At 48.9% G+C, this 24296-nt stretch overlaps 1 protein-coding gene across 1 annotated transcript; it reads left to right on the plus strand.

Moving 5' to 3' along the window:
* Positions 1 to 2046: 2046 nt before the first annotated feature.
* On the plus strand, positions 2047 to 15109 carry Scd2 (stearoyl-Coenzyme A desaturase 2). The gene is given in 6 exon segments (NM_031841.2): positions 2047 to 2414; positions 2911 to 3193; positions 5978 to 6108; positions 7795 to 8000; positions 9431 to 9663; positions 11286 to 15109. Coding segments are annotated over 6 exon segments (1077 nt in total). The 5' UTR covers positions 2047 to 2390; the 3' UTR covers positions 11486 to 15109.
* Positions 15110 to 24296: the final 9187 nt, after the last annotated feature.

Genomic DNA, 24296 nt, shown 5'->3' on the forward strand with positions numbered 1-24296 from the left:
CCCCCTGGCTTCCTCTGATAGACGATGAATGCAGATGGCAGATGGCTTAAGTAGCACCACCAAGCAGCACTGATGCAGGCAGCGCTGTGGACTGCAGGCTGAGAAAATGCAAAGACGAGTTTGTCTCTGACGTAGTGATGTCTTCAGCAGCAATGAGGCATCCCAAAGGAAACACTGTGTCTTCTTCCCCAAAGTGACACTTTGAAATCTGAACTCATCTGGTGAACCGTCATCATCAGTATCGGGAATAGAAGCTTGGAGGGTGATGCTTCAACTCTGTGGATGATGTGAGTGTCCTTTTAAAAGAGACCCCAGGGGCTGGAGATACCACTCTGCCATTAAGCTGAGCATTTGCTGTTCTTCCAGGGCACTGGAGTTGGAGTCTCAGTCCTCACATTAGGATTGCCTAACTCCAGCCCCTGGGAACCAGTCACCTCTGGCTTTCTCAAGTACCTTCACTCATGTGTACACACACACACACACACACACACACACACACACACACACACACACACACGTCCATATAATTAAAATAAAGTAATACTAAACCTTTTTTTTTTTTAAAGAGAAACCCCAGAGACAAAGCTCACTCCTTCCCCATTGAACACAGAGATGGCCACCTATGAATCAGAGGCCCATTCTTGGCAGAATCAAACCCCCCAACCCCAGAACTGGGAGAAACCAGGATCTCTTGTACAGGCCTCACAATCTAAGGGAGTTTGTTTTTAACAGCCAAGGACAAAGAACAAACCCACGGCTGGTAAAAAGAACCAAGCAGATCAGACATCGCGCAGACAACCCAAGGGGGAAGTGACACCTCCACATAACTTCGCACAGAATTCTGAGCGGCCGGCGGCCAGCCATTTGCTGAGGACACCTGGTCATGTTCAGCATTCTTGGCAATGGTCCGCGAGCCAGGCCTGAAATGGAGGTGTCTGGTCATAAGCCAGAGAGTTGGCAAGCCCCTGAGATCAAAAGGCAAGAGGTCCGTTTTGGTCCCAGGAAATGTCTGGCATCTCTCTTCTGGAGGAGACCGATCTCTACCAATCCCTTCTCCTGGAAGTGGGCGACACAGTATGGAGTGACCTGGATGGACGTGTTATCAGACTTGGTGAATGCGCCTGTCAGCTCGGCCAGCTCCACCACTGGCCGGTTGAACATCCCACCTCTGTATGTCCCTCTGTTCCATTCTTCCTGTTTGAAGTGGAAGAACGGAGGTACCCACTGTGCCGTCATACTGAGGCTTGCAGTAACAATCTAATATCCACTCTCTTCCTGTTCCACATGGGGCCCCTCGGCCAGGTGCTTTTCGATGTTTTCAATGTAGAAAACTGCAAACTTCCAACGTAACACAAGTGTCTCCTAAAGGTGTTACATACATTCGGGAGGCGTGAGGACCGGGGTGGGATCGAGCTATTGCTGACTGGCCGTGGCTGTGCTCTCGTGGAGTGTGCACAGTGACCACAGTGACCGAGCCTAGTGTGAATGGGCTAGCCACAGATCTTTGAAAACTTGATTATGGCACCAGAGTTCCAAGTTATTATCTGCTAAGCATCCTGGAACTGGTGGGTAAGGCTGAGCCATTGTTCCAAAAGGGACTACAGAGGCGCCTGTTGGGGAGAGAGGCCCCTCTCAGCTTTGCTCTCTGTTGGTGGTAGCCATTTCCCCTCCCACGCGCCTCTAGAACTGCAAAGACCGGATGGAGTTGTGAGTGGTCGGCGCAGTAGTGGCTTCCCCACTTTATGTACCTCTCCAAGTCTTCCTGTCCTGGTAGCCCACCCCCACTGCCAGATTGGGTCTTCTCTCCCAGAGAGAGCGTTGAATCGCCCCCGTGGCAGGGTGGGGGCTGGGTGGAGGACCAGCGGGGGATGGGTGAGAAGCCAAGAGCAGAAAAAGAAGGGAGGAGGGGGGAGGAGCTGGAGGCAGAGGGAACAGCAGATTGTGCAGAGCCAATGAGAGCAGCAGGACGAGGTGGTACCAAATTCCCATCGGCCAATGACTAGCCAGAGTTTACGAAAGCCTCATTAGCATCGCCCCCCTCCGCCTGGCTAGGGATGGGACAATGCGGTGTTGGTGTCTGCAGTATTCTGACTCCTGGACACCGGTGGCTGCAAGCTGCGCTTTTGGCGTCCTCTCATTTTTCTATCCTTATCTCCGTCCGCGGCTGCCTTGGCCAGCCAGTTTTTGATTTTTTATCTGTTCCTTGATCGATACAACGAACCTAAGGACATACAGGACATTAATACCCAACTGCCAGCTCTGGCCCAGGGCTTGTACTGTGCAGCGGGCTGGCTGCAGAAACTTAAGTCATAACACTCTTTGTCGCTGAGGTCTGAAGCTCTCTGCACGTTCTCATCCCTGGGAACGTGACCCCAGCATCCGACGCCAAGATGCCGGCTCACATACTGCAAGAGGTGAGCTCCCCCCGACGGCCCCTCCCTCTCAGGTTGGCGGGTGCAGATTGGACTTCTAGGTGGGTGGCTGTTGAGGGTTGGAGAGAGTTCAGAGCAGCTGGGAGCTTTTAGCCATCATTTCCGAGTTGCTCAACCTTGATTGATTGTTTCTGGACCGGGTGATAACCGGGTTTTTACTCAGTACAGTTGATTCCCCCAACTTGTGTTTCTTAAAGTAAAACCTGACCTTTTCTCGATATGCGCAGTTTTTCCTTTGTGAGTTGCGAAGGGCGCTGCTAATAAAACATCTCTCCTGCCCCTTCATCATAAGGTTTATTCCCCACGGCCTGCACATTTCAGTGTGCCATTTCGTGGTGCACCCCCACGCCCCAAGCCGTGCAACCTTGGCACTGGGTAAGGCCTCTATTGCACCCTTCCCGCAGTTACATTAGAGGGAAGTACCCCCTGCTGCCCCCACGCGTCTGCAGCCCTAATTCTCCACCCCCTCTCATTGCAGATCTCTGGCTCTTACTCGGCCACCACCACAATCACAGCGCCACCTTCTGGGGGACAGCAGAATGGAGGAGAGAAGTTTGAAAAGAATCCTCACCACTGGGGAGCAGATGTTCGCCCTGAAATTAAAGATGACCTATACGACCCCAGCTACCAGGATGAGGAGGGGCCCCCGCCCAAGCTGGAGTACGTCTGGAGGAACATCGTCCTCATGGCCCTGCTGCACATTGGAGCCCTGTACGGGATCACACTGGTCCCCTCCTGCAAGGTCTACACCTGCCTCTTTGGTGAGCAGCTCCCCTTGTCTTGGGCCAGTGCCTCGGGTTTCTCCTTGCTCTTTAAAGAGGTGGCCTCTGACCCAAGGCGTGGCCCTTTCTTTTTGGTTCTTGTTGGAGCAACTGGGCTGGGAAAAGAGCCTCGTGGTGTTAGAATCGGGGAGACCTGAGTCTTGAGAATCTCCTAACATTGATGCTGAGGTCTCTGAGCAAGCTTTTCTGTATGAGTCACTGATGGCACCTGGCCCAGCCTCAGAGACATTAGAGGCAAGAGCTAGATCACAGGCCTCGTGGGTGACCTGTTGAGTTCAGTGAGGGGACAAAGCCATGGGGTGGAGTTTAGGGGGAAGAGAACAGAGGGGGTTAGAAGCTCAACCATTGGACCTTCCTTGCCTGGCTAGACTAGGCTGGTTTGCCTGGAGGAAGATGAAGCAGGCTCCTGTATATCCAGATTCAAAGGTGTATGGCACCGCTGTTCGGCACAAGCTAGTCAACAAACCATTCTTAGAATAAAATAGGGTTGCAGAGGGGTTTTGCCTTCTATTCAGCTTGCAGCCCCTCTTTCCCTGTGTCCACATAGTGCTGTGGCACCTTTCCCTCAAACACCACACCCAACACATACCTCCTGGGCAGGAGGAGAGCCTGAAGCAGCCTCATCCCGACTATTGTGATGTGTGCCCCTGTGTCACTGACCTGACTAACTCAACTCCTGGGGGAGCCATGTGTAGAGGTTGGTGGCAGTGCTGCCCCCTAGCTGCACACACGTGCTTTGCAAGTGATTTATCAACTGCACCTTGAACCAGGAAGGAGGGACTGGAGGTCTGTAGTCTAGGACCTCTTGCTGCTCTCAGAGAGGTCAACAGCAAGGGGTGGTCTTTATAACAGTTGGAGGTTTTTCTGGAACAGTATCTGAGTGTAGGTACCAATGGCAGGTCTCTTGGAGGATGGCGTGTAGAACGGCTAATGGTCAAGATTGTTAGCTACCTCAGTCCTCCTAGGTCCTACAAGTGGTGAGATAGGATCCTTGAGAGTTTTCCAGGTAACAAACTTTCCCCGCAAGACAAGGCTTCTCTGTGTAGCCCTGGCTGTTCTGGAACTGGGTCTGTAGACCAGGCTAGCCTCCAACTCCTCCAAGATCCGCCTGCCTCCACTTCCTGAATGCTGGGATTAAAGGCGTTTGCCGCCACCACCCGGCTCCCAACTCATAGTCTTCACAACACACCTTCGTCAAGAGTAGGGATGGAATCCTTTAGATTAGTTTCACGCCCTGCCAGCCTTTTTCCTGGCTTGGTTGTTTTAAGAGTCTTTTGTACCTTTGTGATTCTGTAACCCCAGAACTGAATTTGACAGCACTGAAAGAGTTTACAAAGCTCCCCCCAGCCTGTTTCTGAAGTTAAAGCTATGCTATGATTCCTATCCACCATCGTGAACACTTTGGGAGACAGAGTATGGATCTGAGTCTCCTGTTTGTTGGACTGAGAGGCAGACTGAAGAGGCTGCCTAGGTTTGTGTGTCCTGTGTGGTTGCACACGCACAACATACTGCCCCACCCACCACCACCCCCCCCCCGCAACACACACACACACATCTGTGTTTATGGATCCAATCTGCCTGGGTCATCTGCAGCATGAAACAAATAGGGGTGTTCCTTTGCTGCTCAGCTAAGGGCTTCTGCTCTGCGCAAATTCACCCTGTAATACAGGGCTCTGGCTACCTGAGATTTTTCCAGACATAGGTATGAAGGCCTTTCATCCCATGGTTGCTCTCCCGGGATCTTGTAGGAGGGACGGGAGTTGGGAAGGAGGGAGAGAGCGTTCTTAGGAAACATGTTATCTGACTGCAGAAGGACACAGTTAGTACAATGTGAGGCGTTTCCAGTAGCAACTAAGTTCTGTAGCCTGTGAAGGTCCTTTGTTTCTTGGTGTTTTCTTGGGAGGCAGCCAGTATTAGCCATTCTACCAAGGCCCCTGTTCCCTAGTTCTGCTAATGGGTGCGGGGGTTGGGGGGAGGGATCAGATGGGCAGACTGCTCTCCTTCCCAGAGAGATCTCACGATTGGCACTTTCTGAGCTTTTTCTGCTTCAGGGACAGTGAAGTAGTGTCCTTCTGCCAGCTTTGAGCATCTAACATTCAGGGTGAGAGTCTGGATAGACAGGACCATGACCAGGGAGAGAAATGGGAACGGGCACACAGATCTTGGGGGCTGGATAGGACTGAAACAAGGGAAGGCGGATGGAAAATCCACCTTTAACAGAACGACCTTCCCAGAATGTGTTTCTTCAAGAGATATACTTGGTACTGTTAGAACTCACCTTGTTCAAGGTGTGTGGAGAATAGGACAGTATCAGTGTCCTTGGTAATGTTTGAGTTAGTACGCTACAGTATTGAAACGCTTTTTCTACCTCTGCTAAAAGCTTTGTGTATAGTTAGCTACTCAGGCTGCCACTGCTTGCCTCCTCCAATTAGCCGTTGTCCACTGTTCTGGCTGGTGCTTCAGAATGGCCCTTGGGATGCGTTCTGGGCTGAGGAAATGCAGTTTCCTGACCAGAAATCTTTAGAGGGCTGGTAGAGGTCAAAGAAGATCAGCCCTGGGATGAAACCCAGTGATACCCAGACTCGTGATGACCAGTGGCATGTATGACAATTCACAGACTAATGCATCCCAGGGCTGCAGGGAAAACCGGGCCTTTGCCCAAAGGCTAACAGAGAAGCTGACTAGTGCCAGGAAACTGTCCTTGGCATCTTGTCCCTTACGGATCTGGCCTGTTGGTGACACCCCAATTTTCCTGTCCTACAGCATATTTGTACTACGTAATCAGCGCCCTGGGCATCACAGCCGGGGCTCATCGCCTGTGGAGCCACAGGACTTACAAGGCTCGGCTGCCCCTGAGGCTCTTTCTCATCATCGCCAACACCATGGCATTCCAGGTAAGAGGCTGCTGCTGTGGCAGTGTCTCCGCCCAGTGGTGGGCAGTTAGGGATCTGGATACTTTACTAGGACAGCCATTATTCTTTCTAGTCCCTTGAGGCCTCCTAGAGTGCAGACTCGAGTGCTGAAGTCCATTTTCGATAGTCACGTGTGAAGGGGAATAAGAAAGGGTCCTTATGTGCTGGGTCAGTTTTCATTTCAGGGTCCCAGTGGTGTCACAACATGGCAGTTGGGGGTCTTTAGCATAAAGGACACATGAGCTGGCTACTGGGCTGGAGAGATGGCTCAGTGGTTAACAGCACTGACTGCTCTTCCAGAGGTCCCGAGTTTGAGTCCCAGCAACCACATGGTGGCTCACAACCATCTGTAATGAGATCTGATACCCTCTTCTGGTGTGTCTGAAGACATCGACAGTGTACTTACATATAAATAAATAAATCTTTAAAACAAAACAAACAAACAAACAAAAAAAAAACAAAACAAAAACAAGAGCTGGGTACTGACTGGTTTCCTAGACCGTAAGGGAACAATTCACTTTAAGGTCTTACACTATACCTCAGTGGGACAGACGCACAGGTGTCATAGACCCTGGGGTTCTTTTAAGTCCTCACACCAGATTGAGGAAGAGGTCACTGTTGTTACTACTCCTGGACAGATGAGGAGACACACCTAGAGATTGGCTGGTGTAAGACTGTGGTGGGAAGAATAGTCAAGCCGCAAGCTCACAGCAGAGGAAAGATAGAGACTTGGTAGAGGACCCTCGAGGCTCCAAAGATCTAAGGACACTGGATAGCCACTGGTGGGTATAACTTGCAGCAAGAGGAAACTAGGAAATCAAATTAGTCCCCTCTGCCTTGTCAAGATTTGAGGTGATCACCAGGTTTGCCTGACCGTCTCTGTCATGGCAACTTCTGCTTTCAAAGATTCCTAGTGTTCTTGGTGGGGGAAGGGTGAGGTGTGGAGGAGGAGACGGTGGTGTGTTCTTGAGGTACAGAGGGCACAGACAGGCCCGGAGGTCCTTTGGAGATGTGCCCACGCTCTGGAGTTACATGCTGGCCTTGATACTGGGCAGAAAGGGCGGCCACTTGGTGAAGGTGTTAGGATGGGTTTCTCCACTGTTTCTACGGAGAGTACCTAGGAGCCAGGCCCCTTGCCTTGTAACTAACTCTGTTACCATAGGATAAAGTGGTCTAAGTGCACCCTGTTCCACAGTCACTGGTTGAAGAGCTGCTATGTGGGTCATCAAAATGGCTCGTTGGGTAAAGGTGCTTTCTGTGCAAGGCTGACAAGTTTGATCTTGGGCTATGGAAGGGGAGAGCTGATTCCTGAAAGTTGTCCTCTGACCACACATGGGCCATGGCACACATGCACCTGTACCCACACACATACAATTAAAAGGATTCATTCTCTTGCTAATGAAACATGAGGACTGTGACTTACCCCACACTTGCTTTCCTATAACCTCGGGGTGTGACCGTACCGTCCCTCCGCTTCGGGACCTTCAATTGCTTTTTCTATGTGTGCGTCTAGGGCACGTGTGAGGCACGTGTGCGTATTCTTGAGTCAGAGTCTTGAGGACTTTGTGAGTCGGGCTGAGAGTCCAGTCCTTGGCAGATGTCTAGGTCCTAGCAGGCTCCTTGGAGAACTTCTCTTCTCAGCACTGGGTTCCTCTCTCCCGTTTCCAGAACGATGTGTACGAATGGGCCCGGGATCACCGCGCCCACCACAAGTTCTCAGAGACACACGCCGACCCTCACAACTCCCGCCGTGGCTTTTTCTTCTCTCACGTGGGTTGGCTGCTTGTGCGCAAACACCCGGCTGTCAAAGAGAAGGGCGGAAAGCTGGACATGTCTGACCTGAAAGCTGAGAAGCTGGTGATGTTCCAGAGGAGGTGCGTGAAGAGGGGTGGAGGCTGAGGATGGGAGCCCTGGGAATGCGCCAGTTCACACCGTGTGCATCTGCCATTAGGAATTACAAAGACAAAGCCGAGGCTTACCGTGTCCACATGTTCAGATCAATTTTAAAACTTATTTTTAACATCCTGTAGGCCACAGAGATAAACCGATGTGTGTTATCTTATTGGAACCAATTAATTGCAAAACAAAACAGCCCTGTTCCTTGTCCTAGGTGGGGGGAGACAGAACTGAGTGAAATAGAGACCTTATCTTGAAGGACTAAGTGACCTACTACAAGGGGGCTGACAGTCACCAAGCAAGTCAGGATTGGTCTTAACCCAAGATACAAAGAGCAGGGAGCAGGCTTAGAAGGAAGTGGTGTTGAAGCCGCAGCTGCATAGAGACAGCAAGAGTGTGCCAGGGAGAGGCTGTGCAGACAGTGTGGTGAGCTAAGAGTATTCAGGGTTGCAGCCCTCTGCTTGTAATCCCAGGTGTGAGAGAGAAAAAGAGCAATGAAGGAAGGCATCGCCAACGTCCTTCCTACGGACTCCTCCATGCATACTTAGGTAGTTGAGTTAGCAACTGAATTACTGATGGGTTCTCTAGCAGCGTGAAGCAGAAGTGTTGCCCACTCTTGGGAAGGGCACAAGTGAGGTGGTAGGAAAGACTGAAGCCGAGAAAACAAGGAGTTAGGTGCAGGGAACGTCTAGGATTTGAGAGGAAGATGTGACTCCTGAAGGACATGGGGATTCAGTTCCCTTGGAGTTTCTATGTCCTTGTATACCTCAGGGAGAGGGATAGTGTTGTGGTCTGGTCAGAGGCCTACCGTTGGGGGCAGAGGGTGGCACAGAGCTAGGAATGCTGGTAGCAGGAAGTGGAGATACAACACCTCCATTTCATGCCAAGTGAAGATTTCTAATGGTTATGAAAGAAATGGAGATATAACACCTCCATTTCGTGCCAAGTGAAGTTTTCTAATGGTTATGAAAGAAACAAAGGCAGGGGCTAGAGAGATGGCTCAGTGGTTAAGAGCACTGACTGCTCTTCCAGAGGTCCTGAGTTCAATCCCCAGCAACTACACGGTGGCTCACGACCATCTGTAATGGGATCTGATTGCAACAGTGTGCTCACATATATAAAATAAGTAAATCTTTTAAAGAAAAGAGAAAGGAAGATAGACAGACAAAGGTAAGCCAGGAAGCAAAGGGGCTAATAGCGTCAGCTACCGCATCTGTATTGCCCCATCTAAACAGTGAGCTAACAGCGTTGGCTCTCTAATATTCCTCCACAGTTTTCTGGACTGGTTCCTTCTACTCTTTACTCATGGGACACGGGGACAATCAGCCCTGCCTGCAGGGAGTGGATAGCCCATGGGAGTGTGAGGGTCCTCTCTCCATGAAGTCTAAAATGTGCTGTGTCGTTGTAGGTATTACAAGCCCGGCCTCCTGCTCATGTGCTTCATCCTGCCCACGCTGGTGCCCTGGTACTGCTGGGGTGAGACATTTGTAAATAGCCTGTGCGTCAGCACCTTCTTACGGTACGCTGTGGTGCTCAACGCCACCTGGCTGGTGAACAGCGCCGCCCACCTCTATGGATATCGCCCCTACGACAAGAACATCAGCTCTCGGGAGAACATCCTGGTGTCGATGGGAGCTGTGGGTAAGTCCCCAGCAGGACCGCATCTGGTGGCTTGCTGCTAGACATATTTGGCCAGGAACCAGAGGAGTTTCGATGAGAAGATTTTTTGAGATTTCCCACTCTGAGACTTGGGGGATGTAGGGGTGGTCATTTTTATGGGGGAATCTTTTTGAGAGGCCATAACTTCTCTGGAAAGGGTGTGGATGTATCTATAATGGACCCTTTCGAGTTCCTCTGTTTCCTGATTACCTCTGGCAGGTCTCGCTCAGGGCAGGGGGGTCAGAAATAGAAATGTAGGGTCATCTCCATGAATGCAAACCTCTCGTTTATTTAGCCACGCTGTCTAAAAAGGTAAAGTTAAAATTCAGTGCGAGTCATTCCAAGGACGTATGCGGGTAGCATTCTTATCTCTCTAGAGTACTTGGGCGTGGCTTATCCACTAGTGACACCCGTACGGTGGCCATTAGCACACAAACCTTCTCACCCGGCCACCCTCTTCCAGCTTATCCTTTGCTTTTCTTTTTTTTTTTTTTTTTTTTTTGGTTCTTTTTTTTCGGAGCTGGGGACCGAACCCAGGGCCTTGCGCTTCCTAGGCAAGCGCTCTGCCACTGAGCCAAATCCCCAACCCCATCCTTTGCTTTTCTGATTTCTCCAGTCCTACCGGATCACTTGATCGTAATTGGTTGGATCTAAGGTATAAATCCAGTCCCGGTTGTCAGGACGAATGCCCGTGTGTGCCTCTGCTACATGCGCCCACATCATTTTCCTTTCTGAGAACAGAGGCCTCAAGTTTTCCCTATGCAGACCTGTGGCATAAGAGCTGTGGTCATCCAACAACACTGCTCAGATTGGTGCTTGTATATCTTGGTACAACACTCAATAACTTAGCCACTTGGGATGGATGGAGACACACACACACACACACACACACACACACACACACACACACACTAATTTATTATGTAAGTGCACTGTAGCTGTCCTCAGACACACCAGAAGAGGCATTGGATCCCATTACAGATGGTTGTGAGCCACCATGTGGCTGCTGGGATTTGAACTCAGGACCTCTGGAAGAGCAGTCAGTGCTCTTAACCGCTGAGCCGTCTCTCCAGCCCCCACTTTGGTTATTATTAAAAGCACCTTTTCTGGGTTGGCATGAAGGTTCAGCAGGTAAAGGTACTTGCTGCCAAACCTGACCAGCTTCCTTTTGATCCCCGAGACCCACATAGTGGAAGGAGAAAACTGACTCTTGCATGCTACGGCACGCATGTGGACGTGCATAAACTCATACAAGTATTAAAAATAAATTTGAAAAATACCTTCTTTATAGCTTAGGTATGTCTTTTCCAGAGCCCCACAACGGGTCATGTTCTTTAATTTACGTTTGAAATAAATTACCCGTACGCTATAGGACTGCTATGATCTTCACAGAAATGGGATAATTCGGGCAAGATGGATAGGTCCCAGAGTGATGCCTTTTGGTGGTGTCTGTCTGTTCAGAGTAAAAGAAACTGGGTTTAGCCATTCCCTCACCTGCAGTCCTGACTCTCCAAAGTCTGGGGAGAGCCCTCTGGGTAAGAGGTGTGCAGAGGAGGAAGCCACAATCGCTGAGCCCCTAACTCCCCTCCTTGTTTCTGTTGCAGGCGAGGGCTTCCACAACTACCATCACGCCTTCCCCTATGACTACTCTGCCAGTGAGTACCGCTGGCACATCAACTTCACCACGTTCTTCATCGACTGCATGGCCCTCCTGGGCCTGGCTTATGACCGGAAGAGGGTGTCCAAGGCCGCTGTCTTAGCCAGGATTAAGAGAACTGGGGAGGAGAGCTGCAAGAGTGGCTGAGTTCGGGGTCTTCCAGTTCCTGTTCCAAGAGCCGGCTTGGCAGAGGCTTACTGTTCTGTTAATTAACTACTGAGTATTGCTACCCAGATGCTAAAATGATGAAGTTAACCCATTCTGGTACAGTATTGTAAAACGGACAAATATCGGAAGTCAACAGCTCTACCTTTTGATGCTAAGCTGTTCTCCCCTTCTATCTTCTTTTCCCGTTGTCTTTTTCTTCGCTTTGTCCCCAATGACCTCACCCCTCATCGCCTCCCCTAAGCCAGCAGCCACTCCGCTGTAGTTCAGAGTTCACCTTCCAGAGCGTACCAGCTTTTCAAGGGTCTACAGTAAAGGTTCACGCCCCAGCCCCAACTTAACGTTGCTCCAAGTTACAGATAGAAGAAAAATCTTGAGAAATTTCTCCTGTTATTTTAGTCCAGACTTTGCCAGATGGAATGGGAGAAAAAATAGTTTTATTTGGCAGAGAGCTTGCGAAGTGGGTAAATCTTAAGGGGCCAAATTCAACACTCGGGCTGTGATTCATCAAAATTGTGGGAGAGGGGGATCTCCTGTGATCAGGCTCCGCTCCGTCTGGCCGAGGTGCTGGCGTCTCTTGACACAGCGTGCCTCCTCTCCTAATTCTGATTGGGTGACAGCCGTGGAACTTTGTGACACTAAAATATGGCAACACATCGGTATCTCAGTGTACTTTAGGCTAAAGATTTAAAAAAATAGAGAAGTGAAAAACAATTTGTAGGAAAAGTGGTCTTTCCTAAAATAAGATTTTCTTTTCCTTTCATAACAAGGACCTGGGGCCAGGCGTCGTGGCATGCGCCTCAAAACAGTTGAGAGGAGAGGGGCAGGTGGGTCTCTGAGTTTGAAGCCAGCCAGGGCTAGATAGTGAGGCCTTGTCTCAAATAGAAAAGCCAACAATTAGCAGGACACATGGAGCCGGGAGTCCTCTTGCGAGGCGTGTCTGGAATCCATGAGGGCGGTCGCTCGTGGTTTTTGAGCTTCCTGTGAGCTGCACCCCCAGACACTTGTAATTCCTGTTCTTCCGTCTTTCGGATGCAGGTTGCTCCCACAAATTCAGGATAGCTGTGGCGTTTCCATGCATCCCACAATGGAAGGAGTGTAAGACTTGAGCTTGAGTCACAGCTAAAACCCAGAAGACACAAAGTCAGTCTGTCCTGGATCCTACAAACACTCAACGAGTGCCTCCCTCTGGAAAAGATGGTGAACACCTTCCTTCCACTGTTGGGCAGTGGACAGGGAAGTTGGAGGTCGCTGTAGGCAGCTCCAAGGTTTCTAGGGGCACCTTGCCAGGGGACCTCACAACTTTGGCGGTCTCTAGTGGAGCAGGTTAGGTTTTAGCTCCCTTTGGTCCCGCTGTGCTTTGTGGTAAGGCTTTTCCCTGGGCTGTTGCCTCATTCCTCACTAGCTCTGTGACCAGGTAGGACTCTGGGATACATGGCTGAAAGCTCTTTGCTCTACCACATCTGCCTCTCTTTCCCTACCCATTTTTTTGTGTTTCGGGGTGGTATTTTTGTGGTGGTTGTTTTGTTTTATTTCTTCTTTCCTCTTTGACGTTTAGTCTTGCTCTAGGCAGAAACGTCCTGGATATTTACGGTCAGTAAAGATGTCCGGTCCCAGCAGAGATACAACCTCTATCTGCAGTAGGTAGAGAAGGCTGTCCCTTTCCGGTGGCTTTCAGATTCTCCACCTCTATCCCTCCCAGGCCTCTGATATTCTTTAAACTTTAAAGGAAAAGTTTGGCCGACTTTCTAGAAACATCCCTGGCTCAGAGAGGCTCTCTGTCTCCTCGGTTGTTCTAAAACAAATGGTCCGGGTGGTGTGGGTGCTGGCCCAAGACTCGATTCCTCTGAGTTAGGGCAGAGCATGCTCCCTGCACTCAGCAAAGCCTCTCGGGCTGATCAGTGCTCCTGGGTGATGCTGTGGTGCTTTTAGGAGGAAGACAGTGTTGGCTGGCTGGAAAGCATGACAGTTAAGGTTGTGTTCTTAAGTGCCTCAGTTTGAAAGCTTTGGCTAGGGTAGGAGATCTGAGATGCCGTGGACTTTGCAGAAGAGATTTTGTGCAGCAACGCAGAAGCCTGGCTGTGTTAAGATTGGCTGTACAGGATAGCGAATGCTGTGGTTGGAGGGCACAGTCTTCCCGTGTTAGTTAAATAGAGAGGCTTTAGGACGTCTCTGCGCCCACTTGAAGGTAGCCTTATCCTTTAGCTGTTCGCTAAAATAGAATCCTTGAGAGATGACAATATATTTGCTGGCCTGTCGCCCTATTCCTTGGAGAGGCCTTTTGAATGGTTTTAATTCCACTGGTTATCCGGTGCCCACTTAATCAAATGTGAAAAATAAAAGCAGCTCTCTTCTTAGCCTGCCCCGTGGATCTGAGGACCCCGTTAGATACAGCTGTCGGTAAGGGTGTACCAGCTCACTAAGAAACACTACTGTCAAGATTTTAAAGCTCAGACCAAGTGACACGTTAATAAGAAACTAAGATCTGATTGAATTTTCTAACAGTCCTTGCCTCGTGGACACGCTAAAATTCGACTTGGGTGCCTTACCTCTTTTCTAACTAGTGTTACTCATGGGCCTGCGCTCCCTTCCTCTGCGGATTCCTTAGAACCGGAGAGCCTGTAAGTGTGACAGGATCAAAACTGGCCTGGCTGGAGGGTTAGGTGGACTTTGATCTGCAGTGTTCCCTCTGGGGTCTTCGTTTGGGGAATATTTCTTGGGGCTGTTTTGCTGAAGTGCCCGTAGCTGATGGATGGTGGAAGTAATTTGAACGTACGCGATTTGTAGGTTTTGTTATTTGTTTTAAGATTTAAAGGCTGGTTGTAGCATTTAAAGTGAAAGCTTTTTCTTCCTGGTTTGCTAGTGTTCTGCGTGTCTTCTTTAGTTGAAATAGGTTAGTGGAGAAGTTAAGAAAGCGGTGGCCGTGTTACGCTGGTGGTGAAGGCCAGGGCCGCCTACAAACTCTCAGTTTTGTTTTGTTTTGTTTTTTTATAACAGTCCCACTCTGACAATAATGAGTTCACTCCTTGGATAAGGTTGTTAATGAGGGAAGAGCCCTTCAGACCTAATCAGCTCTTACTGGACCCAGCTGTCAACACTGTTGCATTGGGGATTAAGTTTCCAACCCGTGAATCATGGGACAGACTCAAACCGTAGCACTGGGCATGTCGCCTAACAATATAATGTGACTCAGTATTCTGTGAGACATGGGATAATATTCCTGACCTACCTCCACGGGTAGGTGCGAGCATGAGCAAATGCTCTTTATAAAACATTTGGGGATCCTCAGCAGAGGAGTATTTAAGTCCTGCACATTTTTATAGTAACCGTCCACCATGGACTTGACACGTGCCTATGTCCCAGACGACATTGTTAATCTACATCATTCTTCTCAGAGGTTGAATGGATGCATTAGATAATGTATACTCATTGCTATGGAAACCTGCAGGACTCCTTTTCCTTCCTTGGGTGGGATTTTTTTTTCCTTTATTATGTGCAACAGTAGCTATTTGTAATCTAATAATTTTCATTAATACCAACTCTGAAAGTATTTCTACTCATCTGAGGTTGTGTTTGTTCATAATAAAATGAAATGGATCTGACTGCAGAATGTCTCACAGTGTTTGGACTTCGATCCAGTCTCCCGGGAGCCGGGGGTGGTGGAGGAACTCAACTTTAATCCCAGCAGTAGGGAGGCAGAGGCGGGCGAATCTCTTTGAGTTTAAGGCCAGCCTAGTTTACAGAGTGAGTCTTGGGACAGCCAAGGCTACACAGGGAAAATTTTAGAAGTTTTAAAAAAAAAAAAAGAAAAATTATTTAGAAGCCATGAAGATTGAGTCATATGCCCGTGGCCTTCCCTGCCTTTCTTAGGTGTTATTTGAGATTCATTTCCAAGGTTAGGAAACCAGCAGTCAGCTGATATTAAATCAAAAATGTCATCAGCTGGGCCTTGACTTGGAGAATGCCAGGTCTCTGAGTAGCTCATGGCCAAACACGCCCAGCCAACAGAAAGTCTGAGAGCAGACCTTTTCCTTGAAGCTCAGGATGGGCAGCCCAGCTCGTTCTAGTCTCAGGAGCACCCTGTCTGTAGGGAACAGGGTAGCCTCTGAAAGTGCTGATGCTGAGGAAAGTAAGTCATCCAGGGAGGGCGTCATGATCACAAGATGGGGGCGGCAGAGCGTGGTTTCCCTCATGTTTTCCCCCTCAGCCTGTTCTGCTTCCTCCCAGGCTACTTAACGTTCAAAATGGGAGCACACAGATTGTGGAAGACTGGGCTCCCAAGAGTACACAGGGTGATTGCCTCCAGTTCACCACAATTCCTGAGTCTGTTTTCACCTGAGACGTCTGTTCTAAAGGACTCTTGCAAGGCCATGGTGCAGTCCTGTAATTCTAGCTACTTGAGATGGTGAGGGAGGCGGATCTTACCGTCAAGGCCTGCTGGGCAACCTAGTGAGATTGCCTCAAGATTTAAAAACGTAAAGGGGACAGCCAGGAGGCCTGGTGGTGGTGGTGTCTAGCATGAAGGAGACCCTGAGTCAATGAAGGTGTCTTCCCTAGCAACTCTATAGCTCTCGGCAATTTTGAATACCCCAGTCAGGCACTGTATGCTGATTCTTTGCCAATTCTTGGGAGCCAGGCCAACAGTTGTTTCTCCTTGTTCAAGGTAAATAAACATCTCTAGAAGACAGCAATAAATTCTGTTGGGTTTTATTGTTGTTTTGGAGGCTAAAAGCAGGTTAAGGTCCTAGCAAAATTAAACCATGTCACAAAGGGGAAAGAAACAAAAGATACTGATGAAGACAAGTGATGCCCAATGCCCAATGGATGCCCAATGGCCACCAGTTTTTTCCTATAGAAAAACCAGGAAGTGCCCTCCAAGATGTCTACCGGGGCAGGAAAGGGGGAAGAAATAAAACCAAGGCACACATGTAACTATTGGAGGCCAGAAATAGGCAAATTTACCTCCATAAACTAGCAATGAATAATTTAACAATGACGTGGAACTGGATTGCCACAAGATCTAAAGCAACGGCTGTCATGATCTGGAAGAGCCCCAGGATGCTGCACAGAAGTATGAAGTACCAGGTGGGCACAGCTCTGATCCCAGCACTTGACGTATGGGGATAACAGAGGGAGGTGGATCTCTCTGAGGCCAGCTTGGTCTACATAGTGAGTGCCGGGCCGGCCAAGGTGCACAGCGAAACTTTGTCTCAAGAAAAGTATCAAGTGCTATTGAAGGAAAATAAAAATAAGGAAGAGGAACATTATAGGTTGGAGGCCTTAATATTAACGATGGTAAAGCTCCCAAAACAGACCTGCCAGGTCAAGGCAATCCTTAGCAAGTGAGTTTCCACTTAGGTGGATGAATAGATAAGATTGTAACATTCACGGAGAAATTCAAGAGACCCAGAATAGAGAAATGGAAAAAACAACAAAACCACACACACACAACAATGGATGAAATTTATTCTTTCAAACTTTCTTCAAAGGGCCATTAATAAAAGTATAAAGCCAGATCAGCCAGATCAAATGGAGTAGAAAATAGATCATACATTTTCAATTAAGTGTCTTTTTTTATTTTCATTTTTTTAATTGTTTTCAATGGAGTGATACTTGACAAGCATTCAGACAGCTCAACTGGTAAAGAGACTCTTCCGGCAGAGTTAAACAAGTGGAGATCCACATGTAACTGTTACTGTTGTTGGCCCACTATGTCATATCACATACAGCTGGACGCAAATATATCATGTGAAACTAAAAATCTCTGAGGAGAGAACGCTGATGTGCATTTCCCCTCCATTACATAGGATGGGTCAGGGCGATAATTTCTTGGATGTGACAATAGAAACAACAACCCTTTTAAGTATATGAATTTGGTTTTATCAAAATTGAGGCTTCAGATCTTTAATAAGAGATAACACCGGGAAACTGAAAAGGTAGATTGGGATGGGTGACGGCCTAGTGCTTCAAGTCTATGAAATGCATGCCCTCATTTTGCTGTTAGCAGGACTGAGCCAAATCCTGCACGGAAGCAAAAGCTACACTACTGAGCTAGACCCACAGCAAAAGGACCCTTAAGGTCAACGACAAAAACGAAGATACAACAGTAAGTAAATAATACCAGTAGATATCTGGTAGTAAGCATAAGGTATTTGAGTAGACGTTTGTGAACCGAAGATCCACGGGTGAACATTAAGGACGTGGAAAGGTACTTGGTGTTAGCAGCCCTCAACTCTACACCAAGCAGCATAACTCAAATACCTCATTTCCACTAAAATAGCTGTAATAAAAAATAAAAAGTATGTCTCAGTCAGGGTTTCTATTCTTTTTTTTTTTTTTTGGTTCTTTTTTTCGGAGCTGGGGACCGAACCCAGGGCCTTGCGCTTCCTAGGCAAGCGCTCTACCACTGAGCTAAATCCCCAACCCCTAGGGTTTCTATTCTTGCACGAACATCATGACTAAGAAGCAGGTTGGGGAGGAACAGGTTTATTCAACTTACACGTCCACATTGCTGTTCATCACCAAAGGAAGTCAGGACTGGAACTCAAGCAGGTCAGGAAGCAGGAGCTGATGCAGAAGCCATGAAGGGATGGTGCTTACTGGCTTTTTCCCCATGGCTTGCTCAGCTTGCTCTCTTATAGAACCTGAGACCACCAGCACAGGGATGGCAACTCCCTACTCCCCCGTCCCCCTGTACCCCCGCCCCCATTGATCACTAATTGAGAAAATGCCTTACGGCTGGATCTCATGGAGGCATTTTCTCAAGGGAGGCTCCTTTCTCTGTGATAACTTCAGCTTGTGTCAAGTTGACACACACAACCAGCCAGTACAAAATAAGTGTTGGGCTGGAGAGATGGCTCAGCGGTTAAGAGCACTGGCTGCTCTTCCAGAGGTCCTGAGTTCAATTCCCAGCAACCACATGGTGGCTCACAACCATCTGTAATGGGGTCTGATGCCCTCTGCTGGTGTGTCTGAAGGCAGCGACAGTGTACTCGCATACATGAAATAATTTAAAAAAAGAAGAAAAAAAAGTTAAGTGTTGCTGTTTCACTCACTGCTGATGCGAAGCGGGGATTGTCCATCTCCGGAAAGAAGATCAGCTGTCTCCCAACCCGTTAACAGCATGCAGGTACAGACCACCACTTCTAGGCGTCCACCCAAAGGCTGTGGAAAGGTTCGTCCACACAGAAACCTGTATATGAATGTCCATACCTGTATTGCATGACAGTGCAAAGGCAGAAACAATCCAAATGTCCATCAGCACACGTGTGAACACAATGTGCTTTCTTTTTTTTTTAACATTTATTCATTTATTATATATAAGTACACTGTAGCTGTCTTCAGACACACCAGAAGAGGGCATCAGATCTCATTACAGATGGTTGTGAGCCACCATGTGGTTGCTGGGATTTGAACTCAGGACCTCTGGAAGAGTAGTCGGTGCTCTTAATCGCTGAGCCATCTCTCCAGCCCCCACACCATGTGCTTTTATACAGTGTAGTATTTCTCAGCCATAGGACGAAGGACAAGAAAGAGCATTTTTCCAACTCTGACGTAAGAGGGACTATTTCTATGAAGCGTCTGAAATAGGCACGTCCAGAGCCAGCAGGCAGCCTGGGAGTTAGTGGGGTCAGAGAAGTGTGGGAAGGAGCGAGCCCTCTTTCATGGCAAATAACCGACATTTCCAGAAGTTACATGGTTAGTTTTTGGTTTTTCAAGATAGGGTTTCTCTTTGTAGCCCTGTCTGTCCTGGAACTCTCTTCATAGAGAGTCTGGCCTCAAAGTCAGAGATCCACCTGCCTCTGCCTCGCCGCAATGGCGGGCTTAGTAACCATGCGTTTTTAAAGTGAGATTTTATGGTTTACGGACCACGTCTAATAGCAAACATTAAATGAGAAGAGCACTTCGTGTTGTAATGTTTTTAGTCCTAAGAGAGGCTGAGGTTGGATTGCAAAAGTACCAAGACACCACCGGCGAAATTCAAGTCTTTGATCGAAGGATACTCTGTCTTCTATATTCTAATTCAATAGTGATGTGGTTTCTGGACTTCAAACAAACAAAGACTAAGCAGGTGACAAAAGCAGCTGCTATAATGTAGCCTGTGAGATCATAATCTGGCCCCATCAAATTACAGCGGTCAGGGAAAGCCAGATCCCATCTTCTATATAAACGAGAGGGTTTGTGCCAAGCGCAGCACCTTTTGAAAGGCAGACAGTCAAGTTCGGAGGCCGGAAGAGGCAGTGGTAATGCCAGTAACATTTCTCTGGTCAGGTGTGGGGTGGTGGGCTGTTAAAGGTATCATGGTTCCGGGTTGAGCTAAGGCTTGAAACCCCGGTGACCCTAAAGGGACGGTAGGCATTTTGCCTGTTCCTGGGCTCCAGGCCCCTGTCACATAGCTACAGCTCCCCCCCCCCCCCCCACAGCCCTATGTAGAGAGGTTTGTGGCCATCAGTCACATAGGAGCAGCACCCCAAGCCCTCCCACATGTGAATAAGCTATCCCCAGGCTCTCAGACCAAGCCAATAGGAAGCACCTATTGTCAGACCCTGACCCACCCCAAAACTGTATGTAAGGATCCTATCCAGAAGGAATAAAGGTGTGCGAGAAATATTCCGTCATCTGAGAGTTTCTGTCATAAGAGCTGTAACCCTGCTGCTTGGGGAGGAGATCTGCTCTTCCAAAAACACGCCGTTGGAAGCTCCCTCGCACCCCTCGCCCCTCGCTGGCTAGTCGGCCTCCTGCCGGTTCAGCCCCGGGCGACTTCTTGGAGCCACTGAAGCAGCAGCAGCACAGACAGAGGTGGAGCAGCTGCAGGGAGGCAGCAGGGGAGATTGCCCCTCCCTCGAGTTCCCTCCCTTTTGCCTGAAGCCTCACACCAGGCTGGCCCGAGATCTCAGTGGAAAGCCTCTCACAGGTCCACAGTCAGGCACTGAGCCAAAGGCTGGAGGATGTCTCACATCAGAAGCAAGGGATGGGAGCATCTCGGTTTGGCCCGAGTGGTAGATGAGTTCATTTAGAAGCAGCAAGAGTGGTGCTGCTGCAGTCAGGCTCCACAGAACCCCAGACACCTTCTCCCTTCGTGAACTCTGAGAACCAGGCCACCAAACCAGCTCACTCTGCTCACTCTCCGGCTGTGACCTACCACGCCCGAGTTTTACACCCACCCCTCAGACCACATAAACAGTGCTGCCATTTCCTCTCAACTACAGTCTGGGCTCCTGTAACGTTCTGAGCATCGCAAGGGCAGCTTCCATTACTGCAAATGTCTCCCTGCACCTCAACAGTGGGACTCGGCGGCAAATGTCACGGGAAGTGGGCGTTCTCTTCGGTGACCTGTACTTGATGCTCTATGCAACAAAGAAAGCACTGAGTTTTGTACAATGAATTCTGAGCACGCGCCACCAATCCCAATGATAAGCTCTCCAAGGCACAGAGACTCTGTCCTGAGGTCGCTGGAGGCAGAAAGAGCCCTCCTCCTCTGGAGACCACCCCTCCCACACTGTCAGCCCAGCCTGCTCTGCCCAGGCGGCAGAGAGCTCACAAAAGGGCAGTGTGTGCTGTGCTGACTCATGGTGATTTTGGTGCTGGGGACATCCAAGAGTCCACTGACATCTTGGCCATTTCCCACCAGAAACAATGAGTAGTCAGGGTCAGGCTGTGAAAGACTTTGTGAACAAGAACAGGAAACGAGAGAAAACTGGTTGTGAAAGGCATGGCTGACCCAGAACCACGCCTGGCTCTAGTCCTACGAGTTTTTTCTTTTTCTTTTTCTATCGAAGTGGAAGGGGGAGGGAGGGATAATTCTCCTGAGTCTCTTCATGTTAGCTATGCTTGTTAACTGAGGCCGCATGTCCTCGATGTGGAAGCGATTCACACTATAGAAAGAAGGCTGTTTATTGATTTATTGTTTATTTTTAGGGCTGATGATGCAGGTACAACTCTTGTCAGGCATAGATGCCCTGGACTGCATTCCCAACACTGGAAAGACAAAACAGAAAACCTAACTAAATGAATAAGGGACATCATAAAAAACACCATTTCAGGGGTTGGGGATTTAGCTCAGTGGTAGAGCGCTTGCCTAGCAAGCGCAAGGCCCTGGGTTCGGTCCCCAGCTTCGAAAATAAAATAAAAGAAAAACAAACAAAAAACACCATTTCAAAGGTCACAAATCCATAGTACATGGGTTTGTATACTTCTGATACTGTCTAGTCACTACCACTTACTACTACAACAACTACTGCTACATCAGTCAGCTGGTTCTTTTGAGACAAGGTTTCTCTCTGTATCCTTGGCTGTTCTGGTTTCTCTCTGTTAGACCAGACTGGCCCCTGCCTCTGCCTCTCCAGTCCTGGGATTAAAGATGTTTACCACTACACTAGACCTAACTGTCTTTAGTTTTAAAAACTTTTATTATCCTCACCCCAAAAGGAAACACTACGCCCATTTGAATGACTCCTCGTGGCCTTCCCACCGCATCGACAACCAATAGGCTGTGTCTGAGAATTGGATGTTCTGCTTATGTCAGAGAAACAGTCACCCCCTGTGTGTCTGGGAGCCTCCCAGCATGATGTTCTATGTGTCTCTTTGTAACAGGCCCCCCAGACCTTAGTTGGCTCCCAGATCTTAACACAACTAACAGGGCGAGCTGATGGAGGTACTCTTCAGGACATGGGACCCAGCACGTAGGCAGCACCATTTGCCAAACTGAAAACAAAGACCTAATTCATCAGAGTCCATAGTTTTGTACTAACCTTGTTTTTTGGCTTCTGTAGTTTCCCTTCTGGGTAACTGTTCTTGCTGAGCTGTGGCAACCAAAGACATGTTTTGTTTTTTGTGCTTAAAGGCTCACCCTAAGAGAGCTGGAGAGATAGCTCAGCGGTCAAGAGCACTGACTGCTCTTCCAGAGGTCCTGAGTTCAAGTCCCACCAATCACACGGTGGCTCACAACCATCTGTAATGGGATCTGATGCCCTCTTCTGGTGTGTCTGAAGACAGCGACAGTGTACTCACATAAATAAAATTCATTAAAGACAAACAAAAACCTCATCTTGAGAAAAGCTCAAGACTATAGTTACCGGCCAGCTAATAGACTTTCTACTGACTGAAATCTGTACCCAAGTCATTTCTCTGAGCTCATCTTTGATAGATCTCTAACATTTTTCACGTGGTGGCAAAATCAGTTTTTAACTCCTCTTTATGATTAACGGTCCATTGTATTTATGGTGAGCAGTTGAGTGCCCCCCCCCTTCATTGGCCACTACTAATAGTGCACTCTGCACATCCTTGTACGTATATTTTAGCTTCTGCTTTCTGTCCATTTGTGTACACAGGGATGGGATTCTTCTGTGATAATTCTGTTTAAGTTTTTTTTTTTTTTTTTTGGAGTGAACAGTTTTCAACAGCAGCAATGACACAGTCTCATCCTTCACCGTAACATTTCTCCCCATTTTTTCCTTTCTGCTTTCGGGGAAGGCCAGACCCCTTGGAGTAGAGTAGAAACTTCACTTCCACTATAACGATTCCTTTATCCAAAGCCTCGAACCGTGTCTTTAACCTCGCCTTTTCCAGGAGCAGACAGTGTGGCCTACCTCCCTGAATCACTAACGCACCCTCCACCTCACTCCCGCCAAACACACATACACAGCCATGTGTCATCATAAATTACTGTCTTAGTGACCTCTCATGGAGCCCTACTAAACTGCAACTCAGGTTAAGCTGAGTGCCCGAAATAGAAGAAACATGCAACGCTCTTTTTCTTCCAGTCCTGGCCCTCTGCCAGTGCCTGCCGGGCGAGGTCCAGCTAGGGAGAGGAGAAGCAATGGGCAGGCATGCGGGCCCCTCCTGGAGTTACTATCGGTCAGCACTGGCCCTCGGAGTGATCCGCCTTCATTCGGCCCACAGCGCCTGACCCCTCACAGCCAATCAGCAGCGGCACCCGGCTCTGCTCCCGCCGCTCCAATCAGAAGGCGCGGCTCCTGAAGGCAGTCCTTGCACCCTGGAGTCACAGATGGAGCCTATGGAGAGCTTCCTAGTGATGCAGCGTCTTGGACTGTGCAAGGCCAACCCTGCCCCCACCACCATCCGGTGACCTTGAATGTGGGCTCTGGTCGCCAGCTTTCTCCAAGGATGGGGGGATGGGGACCCTGGCAAAGCAAGGCGCGTTTTATTTTCGTCTACATAATGCGAACGCTTATGGGGCAGAGGAGGCAGAGCTCTAGGAGTTAGCAAAACAGACCTCAGGTTGGGTCGTGGTGTAGAGGAGAGAACGCTGAAAAGCACAGCATTAAAGTGTTCAGGAACGATGTCAGCCCTCATGAAGGGGCGTGGAGTGAGCAGTGGGAGGGAAGAATGCAGGGGAGGCAGTGAGAGTCTGGAAATCTCGATATTTAAGAAAGTTACTGTGGTGGCAGAGGGGACCGCGGGGCGGGGGGGGGGGGGAGGCTGGAGAAGGGGAGGGTTGGAAGCCTAAATCCAGGCTTTGGAAAACTCCCGGTGAGGGGCTTGAGAATGGAAAAGGAAGTACACATCTGAAAAGTAATTTTGGAGCAGAATAGACATTCAATGGCTGGAATGGTAAAGTGGATGCATGTAGGAGGGGGCCCCATGGCCGGTTTTTAGCTTGAGTCACTGCAGGGGGTTGGGGGGGCAGCCTCTGCACCAACTTAAAATAAGAAGCTTGAAACAGAAGCAGGCTTGGACTGGGAGCAGGAAGTCAATATTTAACACGGGAGTGGGAGTTGTAAAAGGTTTGCTAGGATTAAAGGCATTAATCATCACACAATCTTCTTAACGT

The sequence above is a fragment of the Rattus norvegicus genome, chromosome 1 (assembly GCF_021556685.1).
Source record: "Rattus norvegicus strain SHRSP/BbbUtx chromosome 1, alternate assembly SHRSP_T2T, whole genome shotgun sequence".
NCBI classification, from domain to species: domain Eukaryota; kingdom Metazoa; phylum Chordata; class Mammalia; order Rodentia; family Muridae; genus Rattus; species Rattus norvegicus.